Source organism: Corythoichthys intestinalis, chromosome 17, assembly GCF_030265065.1.
Source record: "Corythoichthys intestinalis isolate RoL2023-P3 chromosome 17, ASM3026506v1, whole genome shotgun sequence".
Lineage (NCBI taxonomy): Eukaryota > Metazoa > Chordata > Actinopteri > Syngnathiformes > Syngnathidae > Corythoichthys > Corythoichthys intestinalis.
The window spans coordinates 38170994-38196657 of NC_080411.1; the positions used below are offsets into that span (position 1 = coordinate 38170994).

Sequence of the window (25664 nt, forward strand, 5' to 3'; positions counted from 1 at the left end):
TACTGCCAAAAGGCAAATCTGACACCCAAAGTACTACCGTGCTCTTTCAGCTTGTTTTGTTTAGATGCATTCAGGCAGAGCATACTAAAGATGCTTTAAGAAAATACTTCAATACAGTAATATCAAATAAGGGTGGTTTAAATACGCTGCGTAACTACTAGTAATGTGGTCAACAGATCATCAAGCTACTTTAAAGCTACCACAAGACAACACAATGCTCAAAAGTACGAGAAACACATGCAAAAAGTATTTTGAGGCAATGAAAAGGTAATACAAGACTCAATAAAAACACATATCGTAAGTACTCAACGCTTTTAACCGATGTGCACATGTGTTGGACATCTCGCAGCGTAAAAAAACAAGGCAAGCAATGAAGGGATTAAGAATACAAACTGTCAAATGGCAACAAGTCAATATCTCGGCAACCTGCGTGGGATTGGTTTAAAGACGCTGCTGATCAGCTGGAATCAGATGCAGGTACTACGTTGGGAACTCATTCAACAGCTCTGTAACAAAACAATTTGCAGAATGTGACAAAATCATCCCAGTCGTCACACTAGCTTTGTTTGCTAGCAAGCACAGCTATTCTCCCAGTCCAGGCCAACTACGTCATCACCCCGAGCATCCATTGCCCACATAAAACATGGCGGCCTCTGTAGGTCAGAACATGAACTAAATATTATAAATGTTTAAATAAATGGGAACATTTTATGTGTTTCTAATAAAATATTTTAGTAAACGAGAACAATTGTGGCTTATTAGAGCCTACAAGTCTTTAAGTTCGAAGTTCCCTTTAAGTCCAACCCCTCGCTAACCTGTAGTAGAACTTGTTTAGATCTGTCACTTCAGTTATCTGTCCATGGTATATACCATACAGAGGTTTTTCCTCCCATGATGGTTCTTCCAATTCCGCCTTTTCCAGTTTCCAGTGCCTGAAACATTCAATAAGTGCTTCATCTCTTATATATGTACAGTGCATCACAAAAGTGAGTACACTCCTCTCATTTCTGCAGATATTTAACTATATCTTTTCATGGGACAACACTGACAAAATGAAGCAGTGGGGGGGGGGGGGGGGGGCAGCCTGTTAGTGCTCAGACCAGACGCCGCACTCTACATCAAATTGTTGTGCCTAGCTGTCACCACAGGAGGAAGTCTCTTCTGAAGAAGGTACACAAGAAAGCCCGTACAGTTTGCTGAAGACATGTCAACAAAGCACATGGATTACTGATTACTGGAACCATGTTCTATGGTCTGATGAGACGGGCGAGTTTTCTTGTGTACCATCTTCAGAAGAGGCTTCGTCCTGGGGTGACAGCCATGCACACCAATTTGATGTAGAGTGTGGCGTATGGTCTGAGCACTAACAGGCTGACCCCCCACCACTTCAGTCTCTGCAGCAATGCTGACAGCACTTCTGTAACGAGTCACATGACATTTTGGAGGGAAAATTACAAGCAGTACTCAATTTGGACATTTAGGGATGTACGTTTTTTTCTAAGGGGTGTACTCACTTTTGTTGCCAGGAGTTTAGACATTAATGGCTATATTTTGAGGTGTTTTGAGGGGAAAATAAATTAAGTCTATTATATAAGCTGCACACAGACTACTTTTCATTGTGTCAAAGAGTCATTTTGTCAGTGATGTCCCATGAAAAGATATACTTAAATATCTGCAGAAATGTGAGCGGTGTGCTCACTTTTGTGATACACTGTATATGTATAAAGTTAGAAGCGTGACAACATTAGGAACATTGTTGATGTGTTTCCTTAATTTTAGTGTTGTAGGTGTTATTGTGCCAGTTATTGTGTGGTCAATGTTAAAAAAAGTCAATAAAAAAAAAAAAAAGTTTGGCTCTTCTATCACATCAATGACAACCAATGAGTTAAAATGATCTGTGTGTCTGTGAAGCCCTTAGGGATCTTGGAGTGAATTTGGCTTATGTGAATAAACTTTGTATATACAGTTTCAAAGTAGAGTCAACACAGCTTACCATTTATATACTCTTTAATATTGTGCTAAACTAGTACAAGGGTCCACTGTGCTTTTCTGTCAAGTCTGTACTGTAGTAAACTGCATTCATCACTCCTCGTCCAGTTGGTCCTTTGTAGGACTCTCGCCTGTAGAAGCTCTGTTGAAACATTTGATATACCTACAGCAGTTTCATATCTAAGCACAGTGAGAGATGCTGAGCTTCAGCAGTCCCTCTGTGTGCATCTTGTAGAGTAGTTTGAACTCGGCCGGCAATTGATGGATCGCCTGCCAATGGGTGCTGAACTTGGTGCCTTTCCTGTCGTAGTAGTGATAAGGCAGCTCCTTCCCCGTGTTTGGGTCCCAGCCGAATGGCCAGAATCCGTACAAGTGGATTTGGTCACACATAGAAGATGCCAAAGTGTACATCAGGATGCCAGTGCTCAGACGTTTTGGCGACAGTTGTTTGGTTTTCCAGTAGCTGGAATTTTAAGAGAACAGTTCTTTAGAAAGCAGACCAGTACAATAAAATAACATCAACTAGCAATGAAGTTACAAACCCCTTTACAAATTACAGTATAGAGAGTATTTATGCTGATGCTATTTCAATTTATAATGCCCCTACCCCACCATTCCTGTAGCATAGACTTCATAATTATATTTATGGCTCAATGCACCACGCCTTCAAGTAGGGGGCCATCCCACACTCCGCTTCAGTTATTTGCAGTTGGTCGCAACGACACATGCAGCAATCCAATGCCGGATTTAGGTTGAAAAAGTACGAAAGCTGTACTGCATACAAACTGGAAGGATTGTCTCAGGAGTGATTTGTTTGAGGATCAAGGTAATTATTATATTTTTCATACCATGCACGCATTTTAAAACGTGGGAAAAAAATCAATGGGAGAAATTAGTCGCTACGGCATTGGCGTCATAGTTCGCAATATTTACGTAAAATAAATGCTAACTGCACGTTTTTTTTTTTTTGTTTTTTTTTTTGCATTAAACCAAGAATCGACACGGTTTTACATCCATATCTAGTGTAGTGCTGCAACAATTAATCGATTAACTCGAGTATTCGATTAGAAAAAAAAGATTCGAATTATATCTTGCTGTTTCGAGTATTCGTTTAATTTAAGTGGGGTTATAATGGTTTATTTTGAAAGTGTTTGGATTTAGTTTTATTGATTTGGGTGGATACACAGCCTTCTAGTCTGCCTTATTTCGCATGGCTGAATCCAAGTGCTCCCTGTTATGACCAACATAAGCTACGTTTTTGTTTGAGCTAATGTGTTTTTTTAATGCATTCGTTATTTCGTTTATAGGTATTTTTAGCCGATTTTTGTGGGAATATGAGTCTGAACCATTTGTTAAGAGCAATGTAAAAAAAAAGTTAGTATTTTATAGCATTTAAAATTGCAGACTTTTGCTATGTAAGTTAGCCAATTGTTCTTTTGTTGTACATAGATCCTCATTTATTTATGTTTCATACCGTTTGAGGCTCAGGTCAGGTAATTTAATTTTTCATGTTCGTTATCTGATTACTCGAACTAATGGTTCATTGATTAATCGACTACTACATTAATCGATAGCTGCAGCCCTAATCTGGTGTAATAGTTTGCAATATTTACGTAAAATAAATGCTAACTGCACTTTTTTTTTTTTTTTTTTTTTAATGCTTTAAACCAAGAATCTAGACAGTTTTACGTTCAAATCTATAAAGAATTTAGGGATTTCAGCATTTATTCACAAGAATTTTCAACAAAAAAAATTGTTTGTTTACATAAGGCCGCCTCTACATTTGCTTACTGACAAGCATCATAGTTCGCAATATTTATGTAAAATAAATGCTAACTGCACGTCTTTTTTTGCTTTAAACCAAGAATCGAGACTCTTTTACGTCCATATCTATAAAGAATTTAGGGATTTAAGCATTTATTAAAACAATTTTCAACAGAAAAAGCTCTTTGTTTGCATAAGGCCGCCTCAACATTTGCTTACTGACTAGCATCATAGTTCGCAATATTTCCATGAAATAAATGCTAACTGCAGGGTTTTTTTTTTTTTTTTGCTTTTAACCAAGAATCAAGACTGTTTTATGGCCATATCTATAAAGAATTCAGGGATTTAAGCATTTATTCACAAGAATTTTCAATGGAAAAAGCTCTTTGTCTGTGACTCCACTCGGTCAGCTTTGACGGCCATTTTCATTGGGCCGCGTCCCGTGTCCCGTCAATCCATAATGAAGTCTATTCCTGTAATTATTTTCCTTGATTTAATGAAGAGGTATATGTCCTTATGGTGGGATTCCTGAAATGACATGTACTATTAAAAAAAAAAATATATATATATATATATATGAAAGCAAATAAAATTATGATAGTTGATCGTTTAAATTTCGTGCGTTTTTGTGTGTTTGTTTGTTTGTCTGTTTGTTTTTTGACTATGCTAAATTAAAACAAAACTCCAGTCTCTTCACAGAATCTAACTTGTCAGAATGATGGGTGTTTTTTTAAATTCTGAAATTAATTTTTTTTTTTTTAAAGGAGTGGAGTCATTTCCTATTCACATTCAAATTATTTTAGGTTAAGAAGTGACATCCCTATCTAACAAAATTTTTTAGATTTTCATATTTGTTTTAATATTTTTATCATTCATATCTTTACTAAGGTTCATCGGAAGTCTTAAATGGATTAGTTATAGCTGTGATGGCTAATCGTGTCTTTCATTCTTTTCACAAAGCAGTTCGAGTGGAAACTCTTCAAAATGGCTTCAACAAAAGGTCCTGGCCAAGTGGTTGAGGTGCTAAAAGCCTGCTTGAGCTGCTTAAACTTGGTATTACTTACCCAGCAGGTAGACTTAATGGGCTTGGTAAAGATTAGGCTACTGTAAGAGTGGCCCATTCTGCTACGACAACACTAAAAAGCTGCTTTAAATCCCTCTTCACAGTTTCAACACAGTGCCATACCTTTCACTAAATAATAGTTTTCGAATAATCTTGCTTTGGAACTTAAGTATATGAAATCTTCTCTTTGACATACACACACGTCCACACACGCGCATACACGAAGTTAAATATCAGCTGTTGTTCAAATAGTCAAGTCTGAATTAGCAATATAACAATCTTAATTACAAACAATGACACATCTTGAACTTTACAAGGTGCTTTGCGACAAATCCTGTTATACAGAGTATTAACTACATAGTGGAGAATCCACTGAGAATCCACACTGGTACCTCTACATACGAAATTAATTCGTTCCAGGACCTTGTTGGTAAGTAGAAATGGTCATATGCCGAGCAGGATTTTCCAATAAGAATGCATTATCATTCCAGTAATTCGTTTCACAACCCGAAAACCTACACTAAATCCTTAATAAATGCTGCTGGTACTATTGCAAATAGCAGTTACACAGAGCAAAACAAATAAATTATGAAAGAAAATCGGAAGACAGACTTTTTACTTTCACTTTGTTCAACTGCGGCAGACAGTAGGCATGTTGTGTTGCACAAGTTCTGAAATAAATGATTAAAAACCTTTCAAAGCTGGCGATTTTTTGGCGATGTTACCACAATATTAACTGTCACCTTAACTTATAAAGATTGGCGAACGGAGGTCAGAGGAGAATCGTTAAGATCTTATAGACCCTACCCACCGACGTCACAAAATCACATGCTCGCTGTATGGTTCCGCCCACCTGTCCGTCATTTTGTATCTGTATTATCAATGGTCTCAATTGATCGAGCAATTTATAATGCATTTCATGGAAGACCCGGTGCTTTCGGATGCCGTAAACTCACTTGATGCGTTGCATAAAATGCGTTATGTGGAAAAGCTTCAGTTTATCCATTCACCAGATCCATATTTTATGCCTAAATCGATGTTTTTCGACCCGCTGTCTCCGCCGTATTTGCCTGACATCTGCTAGCTACCCTGAACTGTACAACTATCTTGTCCACACAAAATCAGCCTATTCTCACGAAAGTTTGAAAAACTTTAAGAGCTTGGAGGCTTATAAATACTTCGTTGCTGGTTGGGTGAAACAGGTCCTCGTCCACGAAAATTCGGCAGGAATCTATCTTGTGCTTGGAAAGGTGAGTTACGAAATTTTCAATTCAAAATCTTTTGTTATTGCTAACATCCACTGTCAAGTCTAATGTATTTCATGTCGTTTGTCAATGGAGTTAGGGCTTTTAATGTTTATATGGTTTAGCGATAGCACTCTCACTACATACATACGTGTATGTTGTCGGCGATTAGCCTAGCAATGATCTTAATTGTGGTTGTCAGCCCAAAACCCTCTAAATATATATTAAATGCATTTTACCAGATATAAAATGACTACTACATAATCTGTGGTAATCGTTTGGAGCCCAGTTTTCTCGTCGAATTGCAGCAGCCCATCTCGCTCTCTTCTCTCCGGGTCTCTTGGAATCCGGTAGAACTTCAAGTCTCTCCGTCTTCTCCGTCTATCTTCTCTGTTATTGCAACCGACCGCCACACACGCCTTCACCATTTTGATTATTAATGTTAACGAGCAGAAAAACACGTCGTAAATAGGAGGAATGTACGTAGCCGTAACAGGGAAACATGATGTGTTGACGGACAATTGGGCGGCACCAGTCAGGAGGAAGGAGTTGTGACGTCACGTGGGTAGGGTCTATACATTCTATGGCCGTATTGTCAAGCCGGTATACTGATGCGCACACCATGCTGATATTTTCTATTCATTTCAATGGCAATGGTCACGATTTTTCACCACCTGCACTAACATTCCTGGAACCCATGTTGATTTCCCTCACAAGAAAATCTGTCTGTCATAAATCGTCGTAGTTCAAGCATGTCGTCGGATGTAGGAACAATTGGCGAGTCAAATTTTACGTCGGATGTCGAAAAGTGTCGTGTGTCAAACCGATTGTATGTCGACACAACATCCGACGTAAAATTTGACTCGTCATTTGTCTTGACATAGGACGATATGCTCGAAATCCGACAATTTATGACAGTGTCGCAATTTTCCCGGACGCACGGCTTGTCAGGACGGGACTCGAGGCAGGACTCGGATGCAGAGTTTTTCTTGGTTAAAAGACTCTATATTTTATAAACCCTATGTAAAAACAAACAAAGAAGGGTCTCAAACAAAATTTCACTCCACCATGGAGGACATAAAAGTCGCAAACAAACTCAAAAAGCCTTACAAAATTCTTCTAGACCTGATTTACGAGGTGACTTTGGCTGTGGACAATAGCTGGCTCGAGTGACAACACAAAGGGAAGACTGACAATATATATACACACACAAAAGGTAATGTGGAACCAATTGGTGATTAATCTAGCCGAGTGTATCACACACACATACACTCAGAATTTCATTATTTTGAGACTAAATTAGAATTTTGAAATTTAAAAAAAAAAAAAAAAAAAAAAGATGGATCCTCGTCAACACATGCATCTGCAGGTTCCATGAGAAAAAAAAATCTGGATTTAGCCTAGGGTTATAGATATTAGAGCACTTATTATACATTTTCATTTTGATTTTTCTTTTTCTTCAAATTTGAAAAAAGTACCATTAGGACCTTATTTTTTAAGTTTTGGGATTCTCTGACAATTGCTTCATGTTGCAGGCATTAAGGGTTAGGGAGGACAAGAGGAAGGGCAAGTTCTCTGAAACAAGGAGGGTTAGACCTACAAAATAAAGCAGGAAATAAATATGACACGACAAACCTAGTGCTGTGACACGGCTGATTTTCTTGTGAGAGAAATCAACATGGGTCCCAAGAATGTTAGTGCAGGTGGTGAAAAAGGGAAAGAAGTAAGACGCTTACCATTGAAATTAAGAAGGAAATGATAGAAAAATATGAGTGTGGTGTGCGCGTCAGTGAACGGGCTCGACGATACGGCTGGAATATATCTACAACGATCTCGAGGATGAATCTCACTAATATTATTATTATTGTAACATCGGTAAGGAGGTCGCCAGCTTCATTAGGTTTTTAATCATTTATTTCAGAACTTGTGCAACATAACACGGCTACTGTCTGCTGTAGCTGACGTCAACAAAAACAGAACATGAAAAGAGAAAATAAAAGCTTCCCACAGTAACGCACCTCTCGCACTCTGTCGTCAATCACACGGTACGTTCGGGTACAGCATGCAAAACACATCCGCCAAATTAGAACCCGATTCGTTACATTATTATTACTATTATTATTCTGATTTTTATTCATAATTATTTATTATGTGTAATTGTTATTTGTAATTATAGCTGCAGTAGTTATTAACGATTTAGCGTAGGTTTTTGGGCTGTGGAAAAAATTAGTCAAATTATAATGTATTCCAATGGGAATAACCCACTTGACATACGACCATTTCGACTTACAAACCAGGTCCTGGAATGAATTAAATTCTTATGTAGAGTAGAGATAAACTGATTATCGACGCCGATATTATGAAATTTGATGTATATGTATTTGATGTATATGTATTTGAGGTATCAGACCCTTAATTAATCCGACCAACCAATATGAAAAAATCAATTTAAAACTAGGTTACTTCGGCTCAGATACAGCGCGCCTCTCTCTCCTGCATGCTGTCTCTTCACCCCGTCTTCTGATTGGTTAAATGGTAACAGTAACTGGAGTTACCATTGTATTGCGCCTTTCCACCTTTTAAAGGCCCTCAGGTTTCTGAGTCTAGGAAATTCAGGCACTTCTGGAGCTATTATTTTCTATTTGTGTAATTCAATAAACAGGCTAAAGGCAATGCAATGAAGTACAGTGTTTGCATTATTCAGTTTTTTTACGCCAATGTTTACACTTCAACTGCAAATGAATATCGGCTCCAAAAGATCTGTAGATATTTAATGTAGAGGTACCACTGTACTACATGCGAAGTTAATTCGTTCCAGATCTTTGTTTGTAAGTCTAAATGGTCGTATGTCGTGCAGGATTTTCCTATAAGAATACATTATAATTTCATTAATTTGTTCCGCAGCCCAAAAACCTACACTAAATCCTTTATAAATACTGCTGGTCTATTACAAATGGCAATTAAACATAGCAAAACAAATAAATTATGAATAAAAATCAGAATGATAATACAGTATTATAATAATAATTATAAATAATAATTCCTATAATAATGTAACGAATCAGGCTCTAATGTGGCGGATGTGTTTTGCATGCTGTATCTCAACGCACCGTGTGACTGACGAAAGAGTGAAAGGTGCGGTAGATACTTTCTTCTTAAATATCGTTGTGGGCATCAACTGCAGCTGACATTAGGCGTGTTGTGTTGCACAAGTTCTGAAATAAATGATTAAAAACCTGACGAAGCTGGCGATTTATTTGGTGATGTTACCACAATAATAACTGTCACCTTAACTTAGAAAGACTGGTGAACGGAGGTCGGAAGAGGACCGTCGAGACCGTATTGTCAAGCCAGTTCATGGACCCGCACACCAAACTCATATTTTTCTGTTATTTCCATCTTCATTTCAATGGTAAGCGTGACGTTTTTGCTTTTTCCCCACCTGCAATAACATTTTTGGAACCCATGTTGATTTCTCTCACAAGAAAATCCGCCGCGCGTCCGTCTTGTGGTAAATCAAAGAAACTGCGGCGCTGTAATAAATCATCATATTTCGAGCATGTCGTAGGATGTAGGAACAAATGGCGAGTCAAATTTTACGTCGGATGTCGAAAAAATCGGGTGTCAAAGCCGTCATATGTCAAGGTCCCACTGTACTACTATTGAATGAAAAACGTTTTCCACCATTTATTGCCAATGGCCCCATTCATTTCTAATGGGAAAAAATTACCCGACATAAACAGGAAGTGACCCAGAAATGCCTTTAAAAAAACAGGAACCCAAATAACAACTGGAAAATGTAAAAATGACCTCAATGACCCTCAAATTAACAAGGAAGTGACCCAAAATTACCCTATTGCCCGGCATTGACAACGATAGACATCCAATCTGTTTAAACTGGGAGGACAAGCTCATATTTCAGTGCAAATAGACATCCAATCTTTTTGGATTGGGACGGGCGAACCTTCATTCGTCCCTTCCAGTTCAAATAGATTGGACATCTAGCGCTGTCAACGGCAGCCAATTAGTTAACAAGGAAGTGACCCGAAAACGCCCCAAAATTAAGAGGACGTGACCCTGACAGAGAGAAAGAGCAAAGTTTCCCCAAGCAATTTCTCCAGAGATTGCATCTTCTAATTATCAGTACTTTTACTTTGTTAAAGAACTAAATTGTGTTTTTTGTATGTGAGGATGTCGGTCTTACTTGTTTATGTGCTGAATGATATTTCCTGGCCAGGCCAGCTGGACCTTCAGCCTTTCGCGATGTTCCACAAAAAAGTCCACCAGTGTCCTGGTCACTGTGGCTGATGTGTGGAAGAAGAAAGCTGGGATCCACAGAATTGCACCATCCATCTTCTTCAAGCTTAAGAAGAAGTTATTTCTGTCCTGCACCGTCAATAGGTTGTTGTAGTATTTCTCTAAAATGCTAGGGTTGAAGGTCGTCATGTTGGTCCGCCGCCCAACATCTCTTTTAAAAACCTCGGTCGGTGCAAAGTTGCAGCGGAAGACAAAGTCAAACTTTTCAATCTGATCACCACAACGTGACCCAGTGAGGATTCCACTGTTGCCAACAATTGCACAGACATTGTAGTGCTTGTTAAGAATAGGCGAGACCTCGGGGAGAAGGGAGTGGAAGTTTTCGCCGATGGAGTAGACGTACTTGTGACTGGAGTAGTCAAAATGCATTAGCTGGCCAATGTGGACTATGCTACGCGTTAATGTGAAGTTGTGGGAAATATTGATGTATTGAGAGATTTCCTTCCTGAAAGAAAGAAAATATTGGATGAGCAGGTTAAAGTCAAATGTTGACGATGCTCAAATACTATTTGTATTGGCACCTGTACATGCAGGGGTTGACAATATAAATGACTCAGTGGCCTCGATGTACTTTTAAAACCGTCAGGGCCACCAGAATGCTCCAACCACTGGCCCGGTAACGGCAGTAAAACTTATGCATTAATTAAAAAAAAATAAATTTAAAAAAATCTTACTTTTCATTAATTCCCAATGGTTCGGTGTTTTGACGATGTCACGCTATCCTGATCTGATTACTGCTGCTGATTGTTTGTCTATATCTCAGTACCCACCTAATGTTATACTACAAGACGACATGTTTCTGAAACCCCCAGGACCCGGCCAAGCACTAGAGAAAAGAAGACAACTCAAGAAAGAAAAAGTCACTAGTGGAATGGAGGGAAAGTGAAATCCAATATGAAAAGAAAAGGGAGAGAAAGTTTTAGTCCAAGTGGCGAGACCGCTGGAATTGACTCCGCTATGATGAGACAAAAACCGATATTTACTCTGTGGTGTGCAGATCAATGCCCACATATGCAGACAAGTAAGTTGGAGAAAAGTTAACGAGTATGAAACTTCTGGTACGAACATAACATGGGATAATTCATCCACTTGACTATAAAATAATAGAAGAGAATATAGAAAATAATATCGTCATAACGATGATCTAGCTTGAAAATGATTAGCCATAATTGCCTTAGTCATCTCTTTGACTTCTAAATTGTTGCCACGACAGCTGAGCAGGGGGAGGCTTCCAGAGGGCAGTCAAAGGAAGAAAAGAAAGCTACACCCAGGTATGGGGCTCTCCCGTGGGCACGCCTCCATGGAGCTACCAAGAAAAGTGTTTGTCTTGTGTGTGTTTGTTTCCCGAAAACATTAACATATTTGTAAATATTTGCAAGTGCATAGACTTCATAATATATTGACTGGACACGGGGCACGGGGCCGGTTAATAGGGGGCCTGCATTGTTGGCGTGGCCGTCACAGCTGACCGAGTGGAATCACAGACAATACCTTTTTTTAGTGAAAATTCTTGTGAATACATGCTTAAATCCCTGAATTCCTTATAGGTATGAACGTGAAACGGTCTCGATTCTTAATTAAAAACAAAAAAACGTACAGTTAGCATTTATTTTATGTAAATATTGCAAACTATGATGCTAGTCAGTAAGCAAATGTAGCTGCGGCCTTACGAAAACAAAAAGCTTTTTCAGTTGAAAATTCTTATGAATAAATTCTGAAATCCCTGAATTCTTTATAGATATGGACGTAAACAGTCTCGATTCTTGGTTAAAAGCAAAAAAAACCCAGCAGTTAGCATTTTATGTAAATATTGCGAACTATGACGCCAATACTGTAGCGGCCAATTTCTCCAATTGATTTTTTTTTCACGTTTCTAAATGCATGCATTGTACGAAAAATATAATCACCTTGAATCCTCAAACAAATCACTCCTGAGACAATCCTTTCTGTTTGTATGCAGTTCAGCTTTTGTACTTTTTCAACCTAAATCTGGCGTTAGATCGCTGCGTGCGTGTGTTTGAGAATAATGTCTCTTGATGCTGTGTGTGGGCAGGCCCCTTACTTGAAGGCGTGGTGCAGTGTCTGACAGATATGACCTGTCAATATCATTATGAAGTCTATGGAAAGTGGTCAGTGGAGTTGGCTTGGATTTATCCATGTTCTTGGTTGGGATATTCTTGTTGGTTGGTGCACTCCGTAAAGTTGAAAACGGCTAAATGCTGACGCCAGTTTCTTACATGCTGACATTACAGCAAAATAGATGCCCTGAGTACCCTTCCTGGGCACCAGGGCGAAAAAAATCAATCAACTGAGGAGGAGATAGAGGAAAAACTGGCTATACTGGAGTGATTATGGAATTGGAATAGGATTATTTTCACTACATTCATGTTTTGTCACCGTTTTGTTGCACTTTTAATTAAATCTACCTCAAAAAAAAAAAAGTTCTTTATGTTATTCAAGCAAATTGTTCTTTTTCGTGATTATTGGGCTCAATAACTGACACATTGACCTTGGCCAGTGGTTTTGATAGTGGGGCCAGGAACTTTAAAATGCACTAATTTCCCTTATTGTCAACCCCTGACATGCATGTTGCCACGCTTAGGAACTATTAATGGAAAAAACATGCTTTCCGCAAATCACAATGTAACATCAACATTATAATAAAATTGTTTATCATTTTCATATAATGTATGTCAAATACGATCTAAATCCTTGTGTTATGACTTTTTTACACAAGCATACGTACCTCTGTTGGATAAAAGCTGTGCTGTTGTACCTCCATTTAGATGAATTCTTCAGATCCTCAATAGGAGCATTGGTCCGTGTTGTAAAAAATGGATCCAGATACTTCAGTGCCAACTGGGAGCTGCATGGGGTAAGAGGAAAAAGGGGGACATAGTCAAGAAGCTTCAATGCAAAGCTTTGGTTTTTGTGCCTACTTCAGAATCCTCTTTAGAGTAAGTGGTATGCTTACTATCAAGAAAGAACACATTTTATATTTATTGTATTTTTGCTCGCAACTGGACTCAAACAAGTAAGTCTTCAACAATTACAGTTAAACACGCACAATGCTAAAATATGTTTTTCCTGTAATTACAAAGCTTAGGTCACATTGTACAATAGAACATCAGTTAAAAAAAACAGCAGCAGGAACAGAAACAGCAACCAAAAATACATGTGTCTGAGGTTACTTGAGCTCATTTTTTTCAAGTATTGGTTCCCTTACCATTCTGATATCTGATATGACAAGGTGGGCCATTAGACTCATATTGCCTCAAATTTCAATTTACAGTGGTACCTCTACTTAGGAACGTCTCTACATACAGAATTTTCAGGTTAAGACACGCCTCTTGTTACGAAAGAAATTTCAGGATACGAATGGCAAAAATACTGTGTGGCTGGTATTCACAGCTCCCAGAGTTTATTGAACGTAACATACTCATAGCTGTTCTGCCATTGGCTATTGCGTAGCATTCCTGGAATCCAATTGACAGTAGCGGGACCTTTACTGTATGCATGTATCTCAGCGTCCTCTTCATACACCCCCGTGTTCCGACAGTTTACATGAGTGTATTAACTTTTATTCTTTACCCTATTCTTGGATTTTTACTTTATGCCGACTATGATTTTATGTTTATTGTGCAATAACCTAATAGTAAATACTGATGGACCGATACCAGTATCGGCAGGGGAATATCGGTGAGTACCAACAAACAGGGTGCCAATACCATTTACCGGTTCAGTAACACTGAACGCAGCTTTTTTTCTCTTGACACTCACTACACTCTGTGCTGTGCGATCACACGTGATTACTTTGCATGGCAAGCAGCTATCACTATTGACCTGCTCCAGACCAATGAGAGCAGGCCAATAGTTGCTCTTAACCAATGCGGGGCAGCTTTTTCATATGGAGGAAAAACAATCTAGGAGTAGGAGAAGAGCATTTCGGCAGTTTCGGAATATTTCAGTATTGAGTACAATGGCTGGGGATGGACCGCAGCAACAAACCCTGGGCAGTGGGACGAGAAGAAAAAATCCGAAAAGTCTGAAAAAAATGACTGTTGTCTGTAACCTGCCCCTTGCTTTCGTTGAAAGCTTGGGAATCCTGCTTTTTTATGGCTCACGCAGTACCTAAGTATAAGGTCCCAAGTCACAAATACATTAAGGAGACGACTATCCTGCACTAAAAAAATAAAGTAAAGAAACATGTTTTAGAAAAACTGGAAAAGGCAGGGGCCATAAGCTTTTCAACCGACGTCTGGAGCAGCCAAGTCAGCCAACTTTCCCTGCTTAGCTTGACAGCCGACTGGAAAGCGTAGTACTTCATGCGAATGAATTCAAGGGATGACAAATACCGGCCAAGCTCTTGCTGCTCATTTGGAGCAACTTAAAGTCAAAGGTACTTTACTTTTCTTGTCGTTTACTGAAAGAAATACCGCAGTAATTTGAGGCCTGTTTCAAAAGTGCTGTAGAAGTAAACAAAGTAAGCTAAGCTAAGTGGCTAAGCTGTGTGGGTGTGTGTGTGGGTGTGTGGGTGTACGCTGTTTGCGTTTGTGCGTTGCTATAGATGGATTTGAGTTATGTTGCTGCTGGTGCACAAAGAGGGAGGCTAATAGAGAGACAGGTTGCTATGGTCAATTACTATTACAGTATTTACAATTTCATGAAAGTTGCACTATTTGGCCTTTGAGAGGTCTAAAAAAGTTTATTTAGTTCATTTAGAGTTTATTATTTTAATTTCACAAATTTAGTACTATTTTGGCCGTTGAAAGCCAAAGGTTTATTCAACTATTGTCACCCATACCAGGTATGCAATAAAAAGTTCGACTGGATTCACTTTGTATCAGCCTTTTTCCTGTTTCTCAACGGTAAGCAGCAGCCTGACAAAGCCATGATAGCAATAATTTCACATCAAATTATGTAGCACTTTTAAAATTATATATATATCGTATTATTTGGACAATAAGTCGCAGTTTTTTTTTCATAGTTTGGCTTGTAGCGCGACTTATACTCAGGAAAGACTTATGTGTGAAATGATTAACACATTATTATATCATTTCAAATGTTATTTTGCTGTTTTGGAGTGACACTGATGGTTTCGTAAACTTGTTAGCATTTATGTTATAGATACTTATCTGAATAACTCTTAATAGCTATGTTACGTTAACATACCGGCCACGTTCGCGTTTTGTTGTTCATGCATCATGTAACATTATCATACTGTACACTTATTCAGCATGTTGTTCTCTATTGTATTTTTTATTTTAAATTGCTTTTCAAGATGACATATCTGTTATATGTGTTGGAATTTATCAAGTAAATTTCCCCCGATAATGCGACTTACTGGTATATTCCGGTGTGACTTATATGTTTTTTTTTCCTCTTCAGTCCGAAAAATACGTTATATTTATATAGATGGAGTGGCATCGGTATCGGCCAATACAGAACAGCCAGGTATTGGTATCGGGGCAAACAAATGGTATCAGTGCAACAGTAACTGTAACATGTATTTGTTACATTTTTGATGCATTTTTTATGCATTACAAAAGATTTTTGTCTGAATTTTGCGGGACTTGGAACAGATTACGGTATTTACATGGATAACGCGTCTCTACTTACAGAAATTTTGTTACGAAACTGCTTTCACAACCAATTAATTTCGTAAGTAGAGGACCTACAGTTATTCAGTTCAATTAACTTTATTTTACTACGTACTGTATTAGTTTTAAAAAAAAACAAACAAACATATTTTTACATTTAAAAATATGTAACATTCATATAAAAAGGAACACAGGAACAAAGAAACTATCTTTTGTGCAGATTATAGACATGTCTACTACTAACTCTACCTGACTAATGTCTTTGTTTTATTGCTTATTGACTGGTAGAGAGGAAAGACATAAGTCTTTACAAGTCAGCAATGGACCACCAGTGAGTAGTAACTTGGTGATGGTGCAGCATGTAAATCAGTTAGCTGCAGACTTGTTTATGGGTTTGTGAAATTGAGGAAGTGCAAGTGTAGCGTTTTAGCTTGTCCGCTCTTTCAACCAAATCACAAACATGAAATGGCAGTCAACTAGGAAATTGTCTTTTAGACAGGATTTAATTTCTGCTTCTTCACTTGAGTTTTCATTGATGACTACTCATCGTATTAAAAACTGCTAAGCATTTTTGACTTAAATGAGAATTGTTGTTTGTCAAGATGCACCCTGCTAATGTCTGGCAACCACTTTAGCGTGTGCCGTGCCTTTCTCTTAGATAAGTATTGAAAATGGATTATGATGATTATGACGAATGAATGGAATCCTTTTGCCTCCTCAACCCTTTATTTTGCCCCTACATTAACTTTTTCAGTGCGATTGACGTTTGACGATGATAAATATCAAATTGTGTGGCTCTTTTCAACCTTCTACTCTGAATTGGAGGGCTTCGTTCATTCCCTGCCAGCCCTCCCATCTAAAACGGATTGGATATCTACTTTTGTCAATGGCAGCCAATGCATAAAATCTCGCAAACCTGTAGGTATTGTATATTAATTTATAGAGCTTTTTTTTTTTTAGATAAAAATCAACAAATTAATCAATTACAGAATGATGCAAATAGCAGCTGTGTCTGTACTCACCTAAGGTCAGGTTTGCGAGGCCTTTCACTGGAGAAGAAACAAAACATACAGACATGGTAAGTCAAATGCAAACCTTGAGAGAAACATTTACATACATTCAATTTTATTTAATTATTTTAAATTTCATTAACAAAGGATTGTCTAGTAAAAATTAAATGTGTCTGATTGGAGCTTTGATAGCAATAACAGTTTTTGGCCAAAGGTGTGAACACTCTACTTGGATGATAGCATTGTGACCCAGATTCGATTCAGTCAGCTCCTACTGTCTTAAGCGCTTCCTAGTTTTAAATTCCTTTTTTTCCTATTTCCTTTTTTTAAATTGGTGATTGTAGTTTTGGACCAATACACAAAATGAAAGAAGGCAGGCAAATGATGAGAAGGCAATGCATGACAGGATCAAATATTAAATGTGACAAAGAAATGAACTAAGTATTAATAAGAGGTGGGTAGAGTAGCCAAAAATTTTGCTCAAATAAGAGTAGCCTTAATTCAAAATAATACTACTTAAGTAAAAGTAGTAAACTGCACTCAAGTACAAGTAAAAAAGTATTTGGTGAAAAGAATATAGGTACTCAAGTAATGAGTAACATTGTGAGTAACTGCTTAAGATGTTTGATTTTGTTTTGTTTTTGTTTTTAAACGATTGCTTTTTTTTTCTCAGCACAAAGTTATCCATATGAACTAGAGATCGACCCATATGGGTTTTTCAAGACCGATAAACGATTTTTGGAGCCGATATTAATTTGCAGTAAAAGTGTAAAAATTGGCGTAAAAAATTGAAAAATGCAAACACTGAACTTCATTGAAATGCCTAAAGCATGTTTATTGAATCACACAAAAAGAAAATAGTAGCTCCAGAAGTGCCTGAATTTCCTAGACTGAGAAATATCTCTTATAAAGTTGAATAAAAGGTTAAATAAATAGGTCTCTGAAATTTTTCAACAGAAAAATGGGCTACATTTATGGACAAACTAATCATAGAAATATCCAATATATAACCCAGTTTTATATATATATATTTTTTTTTTATATCGGCAGGTTGGACTAAAGAAAAAAAGCCGATACCAATATACGTCAAATTTCCTAATATCAGTGTCGATAATCGGCCAGGCCGATAATCCGTATATCTCTGACTGTTATTACTGTACTGTACTATGACATATTACATAAACACATTAAGCCAAAGGGAAAAAAAACATTGAATTCAAGGTAGGGAAAAAATTCTACAGAAATGAAACATTATTCATGCCCTCTAGTGGAGCAAACATATTTTCTATTATGAAACAAAGGATCATATCATCAGTTTTCCGTGGTCAATCAGTGCCAAAAAGATTAAAATCCATGTTTTTGAATCATGTTGACGGCGGCGCTTTGCTTTAGATACTTCTTTTTTTTCACGGTGCTTTAAAGACGCCACGTGATTGAGCAGGCCGGCATGAGCTTAGAATGGCAAGCTTCAATCTGGTTGGTATAACTGAGTCATGTGGCAAGCTTCAATCTGAATGGTATAACTGAGTCATGTGATTATTGTTGCGACATCTCATTGGAGAAACTGGTTGAACCACGGTTCGTGTCTCTGGCAAAAAAAGAAGTAAAACCTAATACTGTATCTAGAATAAAGAGGAAAAATGCAACGACTAGTGTAGCCCAAAGTAGCGGAGTAAGAGTAGTGTTTCTTCTTCACAAATCTACTCAAGTAAAAGTAAAAAGTATGGCTTAGTAAAACTACTCTTAGAAGTACATTTTTCTCAAGCATTGCGATCAACTCTCATTTCTCCAGATCCAATAAACAGAATATGGCATTGTTCACATTACAGGTCATGATTCTCTCTCTTTTTTTTTTTTTTTTTTGTAAATTCCAGTCTTTTCGTATGGATGTTCACATTGTAGCTATTGCAGCAGGACATTTGATGAGTACAGTTTCTCCAGCCCTCCCGCGATGACTCTCTCCATATACTGTATTTCCCAGTATCAGTTTTAAAACGTATTTTATTCAGTACTTACTGAGCATTTTATGTTTCCTTGTCTGCCACTTGGGTTTACCCAGCTGTCTATTTTGTCGAACAAATGTGACTAGTCAGAGTCACCTGATTTTGAGAATCAAAGTTCTAAACACGTTACTGTCCCACCGTGCTGCCTTCCTAATGTGAATTATTTTTAAACAAGAATAACATAGAAAAATGCTTCTCTTTATTAAATGCTTCATTGAGCCAGTCAACTCAAATCTGTTCATACTGCTGAGAACAGCCTCTCACTTACACAATGAGTTGCCACAGCACACCACCGCTAGTGTGAAACGAGCTAAACGATGATTGATAGATTTGCGCCTTTGATCGTAGAGCTACCAATCTTCTCAGGCAAGATCAAAGCCAAAACTCTGTCAATCATCGTTAACTTTAACTAGCAAACTCCCATGCACTGTTGACCAAGAAAAGCAGTAGGAGTGAGAGTGAAAGGCTGTACGAGAATGGAGCAGAAAGACATATGTTTTTAAAATGAAAAACCGAATCCTTTTCACCTTATTCTGATCCTCTGACAATTTTCAACCGCCCGATTTCCGATCACGTGATTGGATCGGGATCTCCCTAAATATGACATTTGTTGACTTTTGGCTAGCTGTAGCTTGGAGCCAACTTCACTCGCATCGGATACATACCTGGAATAGATTAATCTACAAATAGAAATGGGGTAGACTCATGTTATTCTTTTTTTTTTTTTTTTTTTTTTAAATCAATCTATCAATTAATCGAAACAGTTCCAACACGACATATGCAGAATTGTTAAAAATCGCATCAGAAACGTGAGTGTTTGTCCACCATCCACCAAAAGACCTTCATACCTAACTCACTCAAAGCATAACCTTGGTCCACTGTGACAGCCAAGCGAGAAAGAAAATGATTACAGCAGGAGGGAAATGAATGGAGCGCTCGTGCTGTAAATCAGAGTCAAGGGCAGTCTGCTGACTTCCAGAACCTTTGCTAGATCAACTGTGTTTTAGCATCGCACTCTTGATTGCACATGAAGGATTTCCATGGAGGTGCACTGTAATGACCCTGCTGAACCCTATCGGGTGCCAACACAGTTCTTTTATGGACAGTCTTTTATCTGTGACTGAGTAACTGACAGTACCTTCAAAAAAAGAAAGGAAAATGGAAAAACCTAATGAGTCTTTGGATAAGCTTTGATTGATGGAAGTAATTCTTTTAGCTATACTGCAAAATGTCTAATCTTTTATACAATGTTAAAAGGGATGCACAAAAAATTCAGTCGGCGATTTTTCCAGCTGTAGCATAATACTGCGTTTTCAGTTTTTAGACTTAAATAAATTTCTTACCAAAATACAAGTAGTCCCCGGGTTACGATGTACCGGACTTAGGCGATTTCAACTTTACGACACCGGCGTCTCGCCCGCCATTTTGTCTGTTTTTTTCTTTTTTTGGGGGGGTAAACAATATTTTATTTCACCTCACAGTATACTGTATATTTATATATATATAGGGACAATATATATATATCTGTCATTTGGCGAAATGTGTAATATCGTACCACATGCAACATGTCACTTTTGCTCATTAATATTCATGACGTTAGCAACTGTTGCTAAGGGAGGTGAAGCGCGCGTTTGTCTCTCATGCTAGCTGCATGTAAATAGTGTACGAACGAGATGTTTACCGAGCCAAACCTACCAATTCTGTCCGAAAATGATGTCCCTTGTGCCAAATTCACTGGTAAAGATGTAAAAGAACATACAAATGTTCAATTCAAGAGATGGCTTGAGTGTCGATGGCTGAAAAAGAATGGGAAAATGAGCTGAACTGATCCAGAGGTAGCTTTTTTATCAACACCTTTTTCTTGTGTGCATTGCCTTACACCACTGATTCTCCTATTTCAACAATCTATCCTTTACCACCATATTCCCTGTCTTTCTTATATATTTTATCGTCTGGTTGTCTTACGTCTCTGACCGTTTTGGGGGGTAATTTACTTTGCTATTTTTGTGTAGCGATCACAAATGCTACTCAGTGACAGCCAACGAACACTTTTTTCATTTATAAAAAAATCTTAATTCTATTAATTTATTTACACTCCCCCCTTACTAAGGTTCTAAATTTTATTTTTTTTTCAGGTCATTTATTGTCAGACAAAAGCAGCACGGCAAAACACAACACTAAAAAATAAGTAAAAATATCATATGGCTTGTCGATCTGTAGGACCATGGGCCCCAACAAAATATTTACTGCATATGAAGGTGAATGGCTTCACCTTGCTGGCATTAAACTGGTGTTTTGGATGTTCGCACAAGTTAATCCATTGTTCACAAACATCCTTCATATGTGGACGGTTGTAATGTCTAGAGTTGTGTCTACAAGTTCCATAGCAGCAGTGTTTAATCGGTATGTTCTTTTTTGAAAGATTATCGACAGACAACAAGCAATAATAGCATTGGTTGTATCCGAGCGCGCTTATAAGTTGACCCCTTTCCGGTTTACGATGGTGACGTCACACAGACTTGCGGTCTAAAAATAGCTTTTGGTGCAGTGCGCGATTAGGAGGAGTAGGAGCGCATGTACACATGAAGAGCTGCTCACATGCATACACGAGGAAGAGCGTATTTGCTCTCACGAAGAAGTCACGCAGCAGAGTGAGAGAGAGAGGGGAAAGATAACAGCTTAGCTCGCTTTCTAGCTAGGATTTAGCTCCAACGTCTTGGCGAGGACAGTACAATGACATATAATACAGTACATGTTTTTAGATAGTTATTTTGAGAGTTAGGGGGTATTTAGGGGTACTTAAAGGGTTAATTCCGATTTACGCTGAAATTCGGGTTACGTCGCCAGGGTAGGAACGGAACTCGTTCATAACCCAGGGACTACCAGCAAGACCGCAAACACCGGCAAACGTTTTTTACCTAAACATAAACTATCGCCAAACTTCTCATGTGCTAGATGTCATATTTGCCAGATAGCAAGCACTGAATAGGCCAGATAGCAGGCACTGAATTAAAACCAACAATGAAATGTTTTTTTGTTGCATGGAAAATTGGAAATATACTCTAACCGAAGAGTAAGAACAACTCAACTCCATTAACTGTCAATGTTCCCGCTGAGCAACAAGACTGAAAACCTTTGGATATCGTATTGTATTTGTTGTTAATCTGTGTGTTGAAGTGCAGTGGTTTAAAAGGTTGTAACTTTTATATGTGATTATCGTTATCGTGAGCATTGCATAGCAAATCGTATCGTATCGGTAGGTACACGCAGAGGTTCCCACCCTTAGTTTTAATTTTTTTTTCAAATATGTGTTTTAAAAAAAAAAAAAAAACGTGAGTTTTGTGAGTAGACTATGTACAGTATATATCACTATTGAGGATGAGGGCGTAGGTTTGGTCTCAACATTGGTAGGGAAGATATGGAATAACCTGCATGTACACTTTTCTGGGGACAGGGCATTCTTAATGATAAATGCAAAATAGATTTGTATTGACTTACAGTGCTGCTCGAAAGTTTGTGAACCCCACAGCGATGGTCAGATTTTTTGTAAAAAAAAACTAAAATAACCTTATTAAATGTTTAGTTATACCCAAATCCACAATACTGACATTCCAAATAATGGACTGAAACAAAAGAAATAGTTATATTGTCATTCTTTATTTAACAAAAGTGGTTGATTTAAGAAAAACTCAGATATCATGTGTGCAAAAGTATGTGAACCCCTTCAGTTAATAGGATATTGCGCCTCGTTTTGCAGAGATTACCTCAACCAAACGGTTTCTGTAGTGACTAATCAACCTCTCACATGTACTTTGGTGGATTTTTGCCCATCCTTCCTTGCAGAACGCAGTCAGTTGAGAGAGGTTTGATGGGCGTCTGGCATGAACTGCTCGCTTCAGGTCCCGCCACAGCATTTCAATGGGATTTAGGTCAGGACTTTGACTGGGCCAGTCCAGAACACGAATCTTCTTCTTTTTCAGCCATTCCTTGGTTGTATTGCTGGAATGCTTTGGATCATTATCATGTTGCATGATCCACCTTCTGCCAAGCTTTAACTTCAAAACAGATGGCGTCAGGTTATGTTCTAGGATTTGACAATATTCCTCAGAATTCATGATTCCCTGGACTATGTGGAGTTGTCCAGGTCCTGAGGATGAAAAGCAAGCCCAGATCTTGACATTCCCACCTCCATGCTTCACTTTTGGGAGAAGGTTCTTTTGGTGGTATGCAATGTTGACTTTTCGCCAGACATGGCGGTTTTGGTTGTGACCAAACAGTTCAATTTTGCACCTACATCAGTTGATGAAAACTCTTTTTAATTTAGTCTCGACAACACAACTGTTAAAAAAACAAAAAAAAACTACTGAATTGATTGATTAGGAAATCAGGTTGAAATAATAGAAAATTCCAAAATGTTGAGGGGGTTCACAAACTTTTGAGCAGCACTGTATACTAACTTTTATGTTTATTAGTTCCGTTCAATTCAAACCTTTGTTTTCGAAATTTACTCAAGAAGCATTTTAAAACTTTCAGAAAAAAAAAATCTGGATTTTATGAGCAAATTTAAATTGCGTAATTTGAACATAAATCACATTAAAATATACAATAAATACAAGCTTGTTAATCATATCTTAACTATCCAGGAATGCAAAAAATAACCTTTGTCTTAAGAACACTCAACATTGTCTAAATAAAGAATTTTGATATAAGTGAAAAAACTATATATAAACTAAAATAATAATAATAATAATAATAATGGAAGTGTCCTTCAGGTAAAACACTACTGCTTTTGTCCATAAGCACAGCCAAACTCAACAAAAAAATGAAAGCTCCAGTGGGCTGCTTTAAGACCACATAAATTAAATAAAAAGTAAAATTGGGGAGAAGGGGGTAAAACCTGGTTCACTACATTTCTCACAGTTTAATTAACGTTAACAGTAGAAAACACATAAAGGAGGACACTTCTCTCTAACCAGCTACCTACTGGAGTTTTGCAGGTTAGCAAGTTCACACAGTTTTATTGATATGCTAACTCTGATGTAGGTCGGACCTTCAATAGCAAAATTAGTGGTGTGTTCCACGCTTCCACAACATTGATGTCTTTTTACATTTCTTACAGTGGCTGCTAGCTGGGAAAAAAAAAAAAAATTCTAATATCCCTAATATCTAATGTCTGTGTGTGTGTCCGTGCGTGTGTGTGTGGGGGGTCAAGTCATCAGTCAACCAAATGTGCGTATAGGAGGACAAAAATAGACTGGCACATTCAGCAAGTGAAAAGAGGTACATGTAAGTCCAAACATAATGAAAATAATTCACTTCATCATGGTGTGGTCAATTACAACAATTAAAACATATGGGAAGACAATCTAATTAACCTACATAACTTAAGTCATTATATAACGCAAATAAGGTTGCTTAAAAGTTAGTGGGGATAATTTGAGCATGCTGAAAAGTTGCTAATGTTTTGTCCCTACTGTCCCTAAGCAAACATTCGCCCTTGATGACAGCTAATGCCTGCATTTTATAGTGACAGTCAGTCCAAGGTTCGGGCTGCAATGAGGCCCTCACCTTGGCTACTGCAGTCAGTGAATTAGCATCTACAGGAAGAATGGACTAAATGAAATGATACAAACAAATAAGAAGAAAAGGAAAACATATCTTTGAACTGACCGATATCCCGTGTGGAACATCCTGGGTCCCCCGTTTGGTCCATATCTGGTGGTTCCGAGGAGGAAGTCCTTCTTGATGGACACGTAGCAGATGAGGGACAGGATGAGCAGCGCCGAACTGAACATCAAAAGCCCCAGAGCGCTAGCGATGCGCATCATCCTGCCTTGGCGTCAGTTGGTTGCCAAACCCGGCACGGGGATGCGGCCGATGTGGAACGAGTGAAAAGGAGACGTGGACACGAAGGGCATTGCCGAGGTAAGCGGAGGGAAAACCGACGCAGTGTGAGCGGCTACGAGCGAGATGCGACGCGTCGTGATGTGAAGGATGTCGTGTCCTTCAGAAAAATACGATTTCATAACCTATAAGAACGACATATGCGGCCGTATGCAAAGAAAAAATTGGTCGGCGTAGCAATAAACCCTCATAATAGCCTCGCAGCGGTGAAACGAAACGACACCAGTGTCCCTTCAGTAGCATCCTCGGTATCTCTTGCCCTCCCTTCTCTGTGTCATTAATTAAGACGGCGTTCGCTTTAAAGAGATGCGGCTCTACTGCCACTCTAATCACAAAACCCGCATCCTCAAGCGAGGATAAGCTGTATCCTTCTCCTCATTGAAATCAACGAGACACTCACCACAACGGGACGGACACGTCTAAGAATAATTCCATAAAATCATGCGTTCCCCGTGCGCAGAAAAATCAGGAAGTTATTAAAAGTTTTATATACAGGTATAGTAAGCTGTAAAATATGAGTTGACTTTACCTTTAATAAAACGCAAGCTTGCTGCCTTACAAAATGTAATTCATGTTACTTACCAGTGGTGTGACCAGGATGCCAGGTGTGGGTGGGCATTAGTCTTACCTGGGGGGGGGGCAACAATGCGCAAGTAGGTCGAAATCCAGCGTCGGGCTACAGCACCTTAAAACATGTTTTGTTTTCTCCATGAAATAACTGTTGTTGTGATTTGGTCTAAACAAATAAAAGTCGATTTGATTTTGTTTGA

The 25664-nt window shown here is 38.2% G+C and overlaps 1 protein-coding gene across 1 annotated transcript; it reads right to left on the bottom strand.

The window, feature by feature from the left end:
* Positions 1–1138: 1138 nt before the first annotated feature.
* On the bottom strand, positions 1139–25385 carry LOC130905253 (sia-alpha-2,3-Gal-beta-1,4-GlcNAc-R:alpha 2,8-sialyltransferase-like). Its single transcript, XM_057818446.1, has 5 exons — positions 24661–25385; positions 17000–17026; positions 13124–13243; positions 10265–10822; positions 1139–2452 (listed from the first exon to the last, which is right to left on the bottom strand). The coding sequence occupies exons 1-5, from the start codon at positions 24816–24818 to the stop codon at positions 2170–2172; spliced, it is 1146 nt and encodes a 381-aa protein (XP_057674429.1). The 5' UTR covers positions 24819–25385; the 3' UTR covers positions 1139–2169.
* Between the last annotated feature and the right edge of the window lie 279 nt (positions 25386–25664).

Bases quoted from the DNA above. Each gene is read 5' to 3' on its own strand.
- LOC130905253 (XM_057818446.1), bottom strand. From the start codon at position 24,818: ATGATGCGCATCGCTAGCGCTCTGGGGCTTTTGATGTTCAGTTCGGCG. The intron at 17,027-24,660 runs GTCAGTTCAAAG...TTTCTTCTCCAG, and splicing joins ATGTTCCACACGGGATATCG to TGAAAGGCCTCGCAAACCTG. The intron at 13,244-16,999 runs GTGAGTACAGAC...TACCCCATGCAG, and splicing joins CCTCGCAAACCTGACCTTAG to CTCCCAGTTGGCACTGAAGT.